Genomic DNA, 14,845 nt, shown 5'->3' on the forward strand with positions numbered 1-14,845 from the left:
GGTTATCATTCGCTCATATTGAAAAAAATTTGAGTTTTGGTTATAAAATGGTTATATATTGGTTAGCATTCACTCATATTGAAAAAAATTGAGTTTTGGTTATAAAATGGTTATCATTCTCTCATATTGAAAAAAAAATTGAGTTTTGGTTATAAAATGGTTATATATTGGTTAGCATTCACTCATATTGAAAAAAATTGAGTTTTGGTTGTAAAATGGTTATATATTGGTTATCATTCTCTCATATTGAAAAAAATTTAGTTTTGGTTATAAAGTGGTTATAAATTGGTTATAAATTGATATATAACGGTTATATATTGGTTATCATTCACTCATATTGAAAAAAATTGAGTTTTGGTTGTAAAATGGTTATATATTGGTTATCATTCTCTCATATTGAAAAAAAAAAATTGAGTTTTGGTTATAAAGTGGTTATAAAATGGTTATATATTGGTTATCATTCACTCATATTGAAAAAAATTTAGTTTTGGTTATAAAGTGGTTATAAAATGGTTATATATTGGTTATCATACAGGTACATTCATATTGAAACAAAATTCGATTTTTGGTTATAAAATGGTTATATATTGGTTATCATACAGCTGCACTCATATTGAAACAAAATTTTAGTTTAGGTTATAAATTGGTTATCATACACTCATATTGAAAAAAATTATTTTTGGTTATAAAGTGGTTATAAATTTATAAATTGGTTATCATTCACTCATACTGAAAAAAATTGAGTTTTGGTTATAAAGTGGTTATAGTCACTCTCATGAGTTACAACGCCTATACATATAGACACACTCATACGCTCATATTGGTATAATTTTTGACTTTCATGTCGACGGCCGTTACCGCCATGCCTCAGTTCCCAAACAAACAGATTTTTGCACGGAAAATTGTCGGAAAATAATTACAAATTTTAAACATATGGAAGTAAATATTTACTAATGCGCGGCAAGTACCAACGAATGTCAGCAATAACAACACAAACAACTCATAGTATATGTAGCGGTGTTTATTTCCATGACAGAGTAGACAAGGCAGTTGCCTGGCGCTGTTGCATGCCACGTTGGCTACAACGCTCGTATTACACTTTGTCAATTGGAAGCAGGCGAAGCGGCGGCAAAATGTGCCAGCGCAGAGGCGTGCGGATATAGCTATAAGCGTGTTGTATATCATTGACATGACAAACGCAACAACAACAACGAAACAAGAGCAAGAACTACCAAACAACAACGCCAACAATGCATATCTTTTCATTAGCACAGCTGGCATGGAAAACTTTCAAATGCAGTTAGATTTGACATATGCAACATGCAAGCAAGCAGAAACATCAACAACAACAACAGCGAAAACCTACAGCGACTAAATGACTATCATGCAGTGACTACACTCCCACACCGCCACACACACACACACAGACAGACATGCATACAAATGCGCACCATGAAATAAATATCTTTCAACGCCGTCACAAAAGATCGGGCGGACAACCCAGGCAATTAACAACTCCAACGCTATCCATGTGTATGTGTGCGCGTTAGAACCAGGCTGCTGAGGTGCTGGTTCGCTGCTTACATGGCTGATCCGTAGGCAGCACTGCTTTAAGCCAGGCGCGGCTGTCAGCCAAACAAATAAATTGCGCGCTACCTTACCTTTAAACGACATTTATCTTCGAAGATGTTGTTGTTGTGGGTCTTTTTGGTGCTGTTGGTTTGTGGTTACATTGCAATGGCAGCGCACGCAGAGCTGCAGTGCTGAACGATTTAATTTGTGTGGTCATAAAATGCTAAGTGAATGCTGATGGTAATGAAGACGAAAGCAGAAGCGAAAAGAAGAAGAAGAGTGAGGAAGAAGAAAATAAGGAAAAATACAGCTAATAATTTTAGTAGATTAAGCTGAGGTAAAATAGTTAGTACCTAATGTGGGTGTAAGTTGTGCAGAAATAATGCAGAAATAAGCGCGAAAGACAAATGTTGGCGATAATTTAGAAGAAAAATTGTTTTAAGACAATTAAATTGAAGCTAAAATTGTTGTTTTGTTAATTTTGTTTTATAAAAAACATTGCTAGAGTAAATAGCAGGCTCACTCTAACCTATAATTGAAATGTGAACATTGAAAAAAAAATTTAAAAAATAAAATAAGTACAAAAAAGTAAAAAAATAAAAAAAAATTTTCATAATTAAAAAATTTAAAAAAAATTTTCATATAAAAAATATAAAAAAAATTCATAAAAAAAAATTAAAAAAAAATTTTAAAAAATATAAAAAATTAAAAATAAAATATAAAAACATTTTCATAAAAAAAAATTGAAAAAAACAATTATAGCAACAATTTTCATTAAAAAGAATTTTTTCATTAAAAAAATTTGGAATAATTTTTATAAAAAAAATATTACACATAAATTGTAATCATTTTTTTTTAAATTTTTTTTTCATTGAAATTTTTTATACATATACATATGTATATATGTATATATTTTATTTATTTTGAAAAATATTTTTGTTTACTTAGCTCAAAAATTATATTACAAGAAGTTTTTTTCCCTTAAGAAAAATGTTGATATACAAACATAAATACATAATTAAAAAACATTATTATATGTTTTTGTAAATGAAAATTTTTGTTTAATAATTTATAATTTCAAACACGTTTTTGTAATTTATTTATAACTTTTTTATTTATGAAAATTTTTATATTTTTTTTTTAATTATGATAATATTTTTATTTATTTAACTCGAAAATTACAATACAAACAAGTATGTCAGAACTATTTTTCTTAAAATGAAGCTCCTAATACTTAATTTTTGTGGAAATTTTCATTGTGTTTTTATGAAAATTGTTGCTATAATTTTTTTGTTTTTTGAATAATTTAGTTTTTATGAAATCGTTTTTATACATTTTTTTTTTCAAATTTATTATTTATACATTACAAATTTTTATATTTTCTTTCAATTAAAAAAAATAATATTTTGATTTATTTTTTTTTATTTTGATTGATTTTTTTATAAAAATATTTGAATTTACTTATCTCAAAAATTATAAAACAAACAAATAAGTAAAAACGATATTTTTTAAATAAAACTGCTGATATATAAATTTTTTTTAGAAATTTGTTATTCTTTTTAATAAAAATTGTTGCTATAATTTTTTTTTTTAATTTTTTTTTATGAAATTGTTTTTATATATTTTTTTTATTTTTTTATACTTTAATTACGAATTTGTTTTTTTGCTCGAAAATTATAAAACAAGCAAGTACTTAGAACTATTTTTTTTTAATAAAAACTGTTGATACATACATACATATGTATATCTACATATCATACATAAATTAAAAAATATATTTTTATGAAAATTTTATAATTTTTTTTTAATAATGAGATACATGAGATTTTTTTTTATTTTTTTTTAACTTTTTTATATATGTACATATATATTTTATATAATTCAGTATTTAAATACTTTTATTTAATTAAGTCGAAAATTATAAAAGAATCGAATTTGTTAAAGCAATTTTCTTAATAAGAAATATTGTTACATTTTGTACACAATTTTTTATTTATGTTTATTTTTATGAAAATTACTGTTATAATTCTTTAACAAATTATTTATAAAATTTTTTTACATTTTTAAAAGTCTAAAATTATTTATTATTTATGAATTTATTATACTATATTAAAATCGTATTTATTATTGAGGTAATTGTTGTTGTAACTTTATTTTAAAATTTTTTAATAATAAAAAAGCAACGGAAAGGTGTTTAGATTGAACAAAAAATAAGCAAGAAGTAATAACAATGCTAATTTCTGTGAATTATTTGTTCATATAATTGCCTTGAATTAAAATTAAAAACGTTATATTTGATATGTGTAAATAAGTAGTTTCTATATACAAAAATATACACACACATGTACTTACATACATATGTATGTATAAGGCCAAGTGTAGATACATATAAACATATGTCTACTCCTAAAACAACCTAACTGATCGAATTTACCCCTCATCAAATCGAAAAATCCCTCAAAAACAACCAAACTCACTTATGCGCCTAAAAGTATGCTTGATTTCACAAACTAACGCTGAAATTCGTAAAAGGCCGATTGTGTAAACACATACACACAAGTATGTTTTTTATGATATCAAAAATCAGGTGCATTCATGTTCATTAAAAAAGAACTCGTGTCTACAGTAAACTCCCGTTTTGTAAAACTTCGATTGTTTATCAAAACAAAACAAAAAAATTTAAGAAAAAGCTAATTGATATAAAAATTGAGGTATATGCACATTCATATTAAAAAATAAATTTTGCCTACAGTAAACTCTCAATTTTAAAAACTTTCAACTTTTTCAAAACAAAAAAATTTTAAATCATAAAAATATTTTGCAAATAAAATTGTTTTTGCTTTAGAAATCACTTTAAAATACAATTATGCTTCTCCATCCATCGTAGCATAGGTTTCACTGTACCATAATGACCGCAATACATGCAATTTAGTCGCGCGACTGCACGCACACGTCAGCCACAAGTGCATTATTTACACAAATTTAGCTGCTAAAGCAAATACTGCAAGTACGACAAGCTATGCGTCACAACAACAACTAAAGCGTAGCGCAGCAACACGCAAAATAGTTGCTGCTGCGCAACATTCCAACCAACAAACACAAATGTTTTTGTCATTGGCAGCATACATTTTTGCATGTTATTGTTGTTGTAGTTGTTACTACTTTCATGTCTCAATACAACAGCGTTTTTTGTTGTAGTTGTTGCGCAGTTATCTTGTTTTTATTTTAACAAGAACGCAAATTGCGTGTTGCAAGGAGTTAACAAAGACTAAAATGGGGAGAAAAAATTAAAGGCGCCAACAACAAAACACCAAACGAAATGCAGCGAACAACAGCAATATTTACAACGAAATGGAGCAACAACCTTTTGACACACCTTTCGGCACGGCGGAATGGCGGAATGGCGTTGCAAGCGCACAAAAGGCACTGCGACGCCCCATTTTCGCTGCTGTTGTTTCACAGGAGGACCAACGTGAACATGTGTATGTATGTATGTATGTGTAAATGTATATGTGTGTATGTATCGCTGCGTATGTAGTATACACACATACATATATGGCAGGAACAAAGGTGCAGCAAGTCAGCAGGAGAAACTTGTTAAGGATAAAAGCCAAGCAAGCATAGCACAAAAACAAAACAGAAAACTGGCGACTGCCACAATGCTTATGTAATTTTCTAGGGCAGTGCGGCAGTAAGGCGCTTTTATTCATAATTCAATAGCGCTATTTAGGATTTCTAAAGAATTATTGCTCACTATTTAAATGCTTTCGTGAAAGTGATTGAGGCAATACTTTGAACGCATTGATGCGGCAGAAGAGTTTAATGTAGAGAAAATATAGATTAAGTTGATTTTAAATTAAATTATGTTAAGCAATTTTGACTTTTATACTATGACAACTACTAAGTTATTCACCTTCATATGAACATAGCATAATTAACTCATTGTTTCCTTATTTGTTTTTCTTTTATGCAACAAACAATTATTCTTTTCAAATTTTTGCTAAATAAAATAATAAAATTATAAAAAAATCACACATAGCAAATAAAATAATAATTTTCATGCAAATATTGCACGTACGTTCTTATAAACAACTATTACGGTCTTTATAAACGGTCTCTGTGAACTCTGCGCTCTTTTCTCTCTTCTATTTAGTCTCTCAAAATTTACGTTCACTGCTTTGACGGAGCAACAAGCGCTGAATGAAGCCATTAGGTGTGAGTCTCTGCTAAATTTAACTGTTATATTTGTATTTAAAAATCATTGCTTCCTACAGCGCCATCTATACATAGCTAAGTCGCAACTCACTTGCTAACTATTTTCGATCCAGCAACAGCGACACCTACTACGATATAACTACACTACGCTTACAGCTAACCACCTCTAGAGGACGCAAAATGGTGCGTAATTTTTGTCGAGCCGTCTACAGCGCCGACGCGCATGTTGATTGAGGCGAAACTTTCAAATATAGAATTGTTTTTGAGGGCGAAAATTTGGTACAAAGAATTTTCAGCATGCATTTCAGTAAAGGCATTTTAGAGCAATTCCCTTTATTATTTTGTCTCTAAAATTAAAAATTCTGATGTGTTATCTTTAAGGCAGAGGGAGTTTTCCGCCTTGGTTCTCTAACACTGCTAACTAAGGAGTTAACCTCACCTAAAGCAGGGATATTACTCGACTGATAGCTGCTCCTATGAAATATCCAAAGTAAAGAGGATGACGGAGAAAAGCAGTGTTGATGAGACCACAGCTTTTAGTTTAGAGATCTTATGCTGAGAAAAGCAACAATTTCCTCATTTATAAATTTTGACAACAACAACTATATAAATGCAGTGGAAGCTATGCAAAGGTGTTCGTAGAATCCTAAACGAGGCCACATCGGATTATAATATATGAGATGAGACTTTAGCATATGGATATAGTTATCTTATTTATATTTCATGAAAGGCTGGTATTTAGTTTTGATTGTTGTGAACTAAATTTATAGTGTCTTCAAACTTTGAAGGCGTTATTAGAACTTTGTTCCTTTCAATCAAATGAAACAGCGGGTAACTTTTGTGTGTGTCATTGCTGCGGAATGATTGGATTTCCGATAACAATGGTGTAGAAAGGGAGGGATATCTAGGGAGCAAGAGGCTTCTAGACCTGCGGGACAATAGACATAACGGTAGGGTGACTTACGAGTACATCCAGGTCGTTAGGTTTGTTGAGGGTAACTCAGTCTTCAGACTCTGTCTGAGTCTGAGTTTTCAGCTTACGGGGCATGGTCCACTGAATGGAGGAAACACCTATCTGATAAGTCGGGGTGTTAGTGTGGGACGCGGATCGAGGATTGGGTGCATGTTATTGCAGAAATGCCGATGTACTCGGATAATAGGGATCTGGCTGGTATGAGGATTAGCTGGTCTGATGGACGTTTAGATAATAGCGAGGAGATCTCCACTAGTAGCAATGCCGAAGAGTTAAGGTCGTTTGCGCGTGAATTGTTTAGGCGGCGAAGGTTGTTTAGGCGATTAACTCAGTATTAGGGTTAGCTTCATGTATGAATGGTGTGTGCGTGTAATGCACGTCCAACGTTCCAACCCCTGGCCATCAGTCCAAAGCATTATGGCAGCTCAACTGGTGGACTGGAGACTTAATTCTGGTACTCGTATCACAGGGAGCAGAAGCTCTTGGAGTTCGCTCCGACCTGCCCATGCGGACTGGCCCCCCGGCGAGTATCATGGTGGTTTTGATTAAACCTCGAATGCGGGAAAAACTGACACTTTGCCTGTTGAATGTGGAATTGCACTGCAACCGTGTGCCGAATCCAAAGTATGGCAGAGGTTTTAGATGTGCTTCGAAGCCTGCCAAGGTGGTTAGTTTGTCCATTCCTCACTGCCGATTGGTGCTGAAAATACCTGGCATTTTCAGGACGCTGATCAGTGCAGTGATTTGATCCGCTGTGCTTTTGAACGCCGTGGGTTACGGCTGTCGTTAGCAGATACCCAAGTTAAATTTCATTGAAAAGTTGGAAGATAGCTATGCTCCCGACTTTCCGTTATTATTTTTGTAGCACGACTATTTTCATAGTATTGTTGCTGGTTTACGGTTCGAGAATTTAACTATGTATATGGAATATTAAAAAAAAAAATGTTAAGCGTTCTAATACTTGAGGGGAGTCTGAGTTTAGTAGTCTGTTTGGGAAAAAACTGAGTCTGAAAACAACTCTCTATCCCATACTATCTAAGTCTAGGTATGAAGCTTTTGCAAAAACATGGAAGGTATGTACGTTAAGATCACTCGATTATACTTGAAATGAACAAATATAATATACATACATATGTACATACATATGTAAGTACTATATGCATAGCTATCAATTGCAATATAACCAATCAATTCGAAGCCAGCATATTCGCTCCTGTGACTACTTATAAATAGGAGTCTGAGTCGAGTAAAGCCTTTCGAAGAGCAGCAGCTGAAATTCATACTAAAAATACGCCAACACACGTCCCGATTATAGATATATTGGCAATACATGTATGTACATATGTATGTTTGTACTATGAAAAAATATACATATATGTACATATATATGTATTTATGTGCGTGTGTGTGTTATTTTTGGGGACAATGGCAGGATGAGATTGCATACTTCAACAAAAACTTTTATTATTAGACAAACTAACTGCACGTATGACTATTATAATAAATTTTATGTATATGTATGTATTGTTATTGCTACACAGTGTATGAGTAGTTGTTGTTGTTGTGGGCTATGTTGATGTTTTTATTACATGTCAATGTTTTTTATTGCTGTCATGAAAGTAATTTTGTCAAAAACTGCTCGAAGCGCAGGCACGCTCCACTAGGTCGAAACACACACACACACAGGCAGCGAAACACACACGCATACATATATACATATACATTTTTATACATACATATTGTCCTGTGCTTCACGGACTTAAGCAAGAGTAAGCATACGTGCACACATACATATCCTCCTGCTCCTGTCAACGTACATCTTTGGGTTCTGCAGCGAAATTTGTGCGACTAATGCCCCGAGGCGCAGCACGAGCAACCTTACAGCGCTGCAGTCTACACACAATGGACAATATCTTGCCGTAGGTCGTGGCAGCCGTCAAGTGTGGAAAGATGATTTGCGTTTTTTTCGCTTGATTTTTAAGGATAATCCGAGTTACCTATTTTTACGACTATTTTCTATAGATATTTTTGGCATGTGGGTCTTTTTGTTATTGTTGGTTGCACAAAAATTTATTTTATGACATTTTTCGAAGCATGTGCATTTTTCGTGCCGCACTCGGCGGATTGTCGAATTTTAATGCCACACAGTGTGCTTATATGTATATATAAATATATGTATATGTGCGTATGTATGTGTGCGTGAAGGTGTATGCGGTGTAATAATTTACGAGTGGCTCATGCTTGTCACGAAGGCAAAATAATAATAATAGCGAGTTAGATGTGCAAAACATAACGGTATATTGCTAATGTTTTCCGGCTGAATGGAATTTTTGTTTCAATTGCATTGCCATATGGTAAAATACTCATGCTCAGTGGTAAAATACTTGAGCGGTTAGGCCAGTCTAGGATGTTCAAAAAATCGGATAGTTTGGAAAAAATCGCTCAGGTGATGAGATATCGAGCTGAAATTTTACACATATCCTTTTCTTTCCAAGAAATTTGCTAATTTGTTGGAATTGTCGATATCGGAACACTATAGCATATAGCTGCCATACAAACTGACCGATCAAAATCATGTTCTTGTATGGAAAACTTTTTTATTCGACAAGATATCTTCACGAAACTTGGTATGTATTATTGTCCAAAGCAACGGTACAATCTTGGAAGAAAATGTGCCGATCGAATCAGAATAGCATATAGCTGCCATACAAACTGAACAATCAAAATCAAGTTCTTGTATGGAAAACTTTTTTATTTGACAAGATATCTTCACGAAATTTAGTATGTATTATTGTCTAAAACAGCGGTACAATCTTGGAAGAAATTTTTCACATCGGACCACTATAGCGTATAGCTGCCATACAAACTGACCGATCAAAAACAAGTTTTTGTATGGAAAACTTTTTTGTTTGAAAAGGTATCTACACGAAATTCGGTACAGATTATGGTTCAAGACAACGGTACAATCTTGCAAGAAATTGTTCTGATCGAACCACTATAGCATATAGCTGCCATACAAACTGACCGACCAACAAAAAGTTTTTGTATGGAAAACTTTTTTATTTGATAAGATATCTTCACGAAACTTAGTATAAATTATTTTCCAAGGCAACGGTACAATCTTGCAAGAAATTGTGCTGATCGATCCACTACAACATATAGCTGCCATACAAATGAGATTCCAAAAAATAGCGCAATAACCACAATTTTGCGTCACAAAGTCAATAAAAAATGTTGTTTGCACTCAAATACACGTTTAATAAAGTATAAAAAGAGAAATTTGATACCTTTTTCCTTATACTAAAAATAAATAGTCAAAATTATGCCATTTTTGTATACCCGCCTAACCCCTTCTTTAACACGAACAAACACACATTATCGGTACAAATTACTTACCTGTGAGAAATACGCTGGCAGCACACAGCGCTGATCATCCAGACGAGAGCACTGCACGCGCTCCAGCAGCTCGAAGAGATCTTGCGTGGCACCGCGCAATTTTTCCGGACTGTGCGAGGCACTTCCGCTGCCGCCGCCTTTTTGCGAGCCCGCCATGAAAGCGTGTTGTCGCCTGCAAATAGAAATGTGAGAGGCATTATGAGCAAAGTGTTATTACAAAAACCAAAAAAAGAAACAAACAAAACAAAAGCAAAAAAACAAAACTGGAAAAAATGAAAAAAATACACAAAAAATAAATCCAAAAATAAGAGGAAAATATTTAATATTCAGCGCGAATTTCATAGACCCATATGTACTATATGTACAATAACACAAGCAAACAAATATATTGAAATAAAATACGCCAAACAAACACCCACATGTGTGTAAACAGTGCCGCGGGATAAGCGACCCAGAAACCCTGTGGCGCCTCTGGCTCAAACGCACTGCGCTAAAATGGCAAGTGAGGCGCCTAGAAGATGTCACAACAAAAAGGACAACACAAACAGACAAACAATTGGCATATTCGAAAAGCGTTTTAAGAAAACGGGTACTTGAAGCCAAATATAAATCACTTGAAAATTCGTCTATTATCCCACACACGCAGCGCTCCTCTCTTCCTTTACTATTTTCTTGTCCTTTTCGCACGTTTGCTATTTTCATGACTGCGGTGCGTTCGAAAGCCGTTCAAGTGGCCGCAAACGCAAAGGAATCAGCTTTCTTTCGCAGGTCTCAAATGTCAGTGACCGAATTTTGTTGTTGTTTACATAGCGAGAAATATAGCATATTATTTGGCTGTAAATTTTTTCGAAAGCGATTAAAAGGTAGCCTATTTACGTGTGGATTAAATAATGAAAAAAAGAATGTCCCCTCAGAGGGACAAACTCAAGAGGATTTGCTACTCATTTATATGTGAAAGCAACAAAAAAGCTGTCTAATTAAGTTCAGCTAAGTACACTCTATCTCTCTCGTAGGTATTATCTCTCTATTTCCTTATACCAGTAGCAGTAATTTATACCAGTTGTTTGTTCGAACCGCTAATTTCTAAATATTTGCCCTCTTTTGGTAAATAATAAAATGGAAATATGTATTTTCTAAAAAAAAAAAACACAAATTCAATAATGAAAAGAAAAAAACCTAAATATCATTAATTGCCTAAACTAGACAGACATTAATTGCCAGTAAGATTTGTTGAAGTTTTAATAGCTAAAGTCAAAAATGTTCTTAGTCCCTGTGGGTTTTGTTGAAACCATAAGGATAGACTGGGCATAATAGATGGTGTAATCCTCATTTACTTATCTGTAAGAAGAGACTACTATGATGTTTCCTTGAATTTTTTTCCGCAAAGGAATCAGTTCTAAGCTCGAATCACGTAAAGAAAGAAATTGAAATTGTAGAAAATATTTTCTTTTTATGATGCTTCTCAGTTTAGTATGACGAACCACTGAGAGCCTTTCAAAATCAATATTAAAAATCTATTGCCTTTAAAAGTGGGCTTTAAGCATTATAGCGCTCTCAAAAACGGTAGCAGAAACTAGACAAAATGACTATAAATATTAATATATTGGTATACCAATTTTTGAGAAGAACTCTCTCTTCGAATCAAAGTAGTACAAACTTCACCGAATTCGATAGATTTACTACAAAAGACTAATAACTTTAGCTGAGAGTGTACAGGAAGACCATCGAGAGCCGATTCGGCGCACTTCGCAGCAACTCGAACTGACGCATGGAACGACTTGGCGCATTTTATGACGAGATCTTAAATTAAAAAGCGTACAAAAAACAGCTTATGCAAGAACTGAAACCGCTAGACCTTCCCAAGCGACATCGCTTCGCTCTTTGGTCTTCTTGAAAAGTTCCAAGAAGATCCGACGTTTTCGAGCCAAATTTTGTTCAGCGATGAGGCACATTTGGGGCTCAATGTGTATGTAAACAAGCAAAATTGCCGCATTTGGGACGATGAATAACCAGCAGAGATTCAAGAGCTGCCATTTCATCCGGAAAATACAACGGTTTGGTATGGTTTGTGCGCCGGTGGAATCATGGGTCCATATGTAATCGTTAATAGCCACCATTATCGCACTATGGTAACCGACTATTTGATGCCTGAAATTGAAGCTCGTGAACTCGGCGACATTTGGTTTCAACAGGACGGCGTCACTTCCCACACATCGCATCAATCAATGCATTTAATGAGAGAACACTTCGTTAAGCAGATAATTTCACATTTTGGGCCGTTCGATTAACCACCAAGATCGTGTGATATCACACCGTTAGACTTTTTCCTGTGGTGATATGTAAAGTTTAAAGCCTATACGGACAATCCCGCTTGGATTTAGGCCTCGGAGCAGAACACCACGCGTGTCATTCGCCAGTTACCAGTCGAAGTGCTCAAACGAGTCTATTTTCAATGACTCAACGGATGGACCATCTGAGACGTAGCCGCGGCCAACATTTGAAAGAGATAGTCTTAAAAAAATAAAGGCCAAGGAATGTTCTTTCGAATAATAATAAACATTTCTCATAAAATTTTAAGTTTCTGTGTTATTTCTTTAAAAAGATGGGAACCTCCAAATTGGTCACCGGTTATACATATTGTAAATGTATATATGTACTTGAATACTACGATTAATGCGTTGAAGATCTAAAAGCTGTCTAACTTTTGATATACTACTGTGCCCAAAAAATAAGGACATTTGAATTTAAACTGTGCGCGTCGAAGAATTTGGAGAATTCTTTTTTTTAGGTTGGTAATACTGTCAGTCACATTTATGTCAAATTTCATGTCAAAATATTCATTAGTGTTTGAGATACGTGTCGTTTTGTGAGCTGCTAAAAGTGAGTTTTTCGTTTTTTGCGATGTCGAAATTTGTTGAGCAAAGAATTTGCATTAAATTTTGTTTACGGAATCAATTTTCTGCTGCGATACGTTGAGGATGGTGCAGAGAGCCTTTGGTGATGAGGCTATGTCTAAAAAAAAATGTTTACAAGTGGTATAGTGAGTTCCAAGCCGGCCGTAAACGTGTCGAAGACGAAGAGCGTCCAGGGCGACCATCAACCTCAACCGACGAAGCTCACGTTCAACAAATCAAAGATTTGGTGTTGAAAAACCGTCGATTAACAATTAGAGACCTTGCTGATGAAGTTAGCATATCGAAAGGCTCAGCCAATACCATTTTGAAGGATGCTTAGGGCCTCAAGCGCGTCAAATCTCGACTGGTATCGAAACATTGAAATTTTTGGAAAAAAGGCGTCGCGTTGAAATGTGTGAAACGATGCTTTCCGACTACCAGGGTGTCATGAAATGTATTATAACTGGCGATGAGACTTGGATCTATGCTTACGACCCCGAAACAACCGATCAATCGAGCGAATATCGTGCCAAAAGAGAGCCGAGACCAAAAAAATTGCGCCAAAGTCGCTCAAAAATCAAGGTCATGTTGACTGTTTTTTCGATTATCGTGGTGTTGTGCATTATGAATTCCTTCCAACCAGTCAAACAGTCAACAAGGAATATTATTTGAACGTTATGCGTCGTTTGCGTAACGCTATCCGCCTAAAAAGGCCGGAATTGTGGAAAGACAATTCTTGGTTTTTACACCACTATAATGCACCATCCCATACTGTCCTCGTAATTCGTGATCATTGCGCCAAAAACTCGACCCCTATCGTTCCGCAACCACCGTATTAACCTGATCTGGCGCCGTGCGACTTCTGGCTGTTCACGAAGCTCAAAATACCGCTCCGGAGACACCGTTTTTATACGATAGAGGAGATTCAAGCCACAGCGAAGACGGAACTCAAGGCCATCCCGGAAAGTGACTACAACCAGTGTTTCGAAGATTGGAAAATCCGTTGGCATAAGTGTATTGCATCTGAAGGGGATTACTTTGAAGGGAATGAAATTGATTTGGAAGAATAAATAAAGAATTTTCAAAATAAATACAATGTCACCTTATTTTTTGGGCACAGAGCACATAAGTAAGACACTTTGAATCGAACTAACGCCTTTTTAGCAATAAATTGAATCTTTCATTCTCCTTTTCGGTAATTTTATGCCGTCAAATTGTAAATAACTTTGGATGTCCGAAGAATAACTGACAATATATGTACATATCTATATCTACAAGATATAAATATGTATGTATGTATGTATGTGTGCGAAAAGAATACACGGTTGATATAGAAAACTATTTATTATTTCTCCAAAAATATTTTTACATATTTATATACATATATAATATATAGTAGATATCTACATACATACACACGTTGTATATAAATGTAATTTCACTTTCACTTTCCTCTTTTACGGATTAGTTTCTCTACAAAAACTTCATGTTGACAAATATTTTTTTTATTGCTGAAAAAATATTTAAAATGTCAGAGCCACCATTCAGAGCAACATAAAAAGCATTGTAACTGCAATATGCAATGATTTCTCAATCGCTCAATCGGTGGAAATTTACAACCCCAAAAAGCAGTGATTTCTAAGATTTTTAACTTGCAAGCATTCAATAAATTTCTAAGGCATTTGAAGTAGCAGTAAAGAACACTTACGCTTATGTTCTTAAAGAGCATATATGTATGTATGTAAGTATGTATATACACATGTTTTAAAATAGCCAGTGTTCGAAGCGTTGTGTT

The 14,845-nt window shown here is 34.0% G+C and overlaps 1 protein-coding gene across 1 annotated transcript in view; it reads right to left on the bottom strand.

Annotated features, from left to right (window-relative positions):
• The window catches only part of LOC120767562 (rap1 GTPase-activating protein 1), a 124,969-nt gene extending 114,646 nt beyond the window's left edge, over positions 1-10,323 (bottom strand). The window contains exon 1 of the mRNA XM_040093698.1: positions 10,157-10,323. Within this exon, the coding sequence (XP_039949632.1) occupies positions 10,157-10,312 (156 nt within the window). The 5' untranslated portion in view covers positions 10,313-10,323. The remainder of the gene's footprint in view (positions 1-10,156) is intronic.
• Positions 10,324-14,845: the final 4,522 nt, after the last annotated feature.

The sequence above is a fragment of the Bactrocera tryoni genome, chromosome 2 (assembly GCF_016617805.1).
Source record: "Bactrocera tryoni isolate S06 chromosome 2, CSIRO_BtryS06_freeze2, whole genome shotgun sequence".
Lineage (NCBI taxonomy): Eukaryota > Metazoa > Arthropoda > Insecta > Diptera > Tephritidae > Bactrocera > Bactrocera tryoni.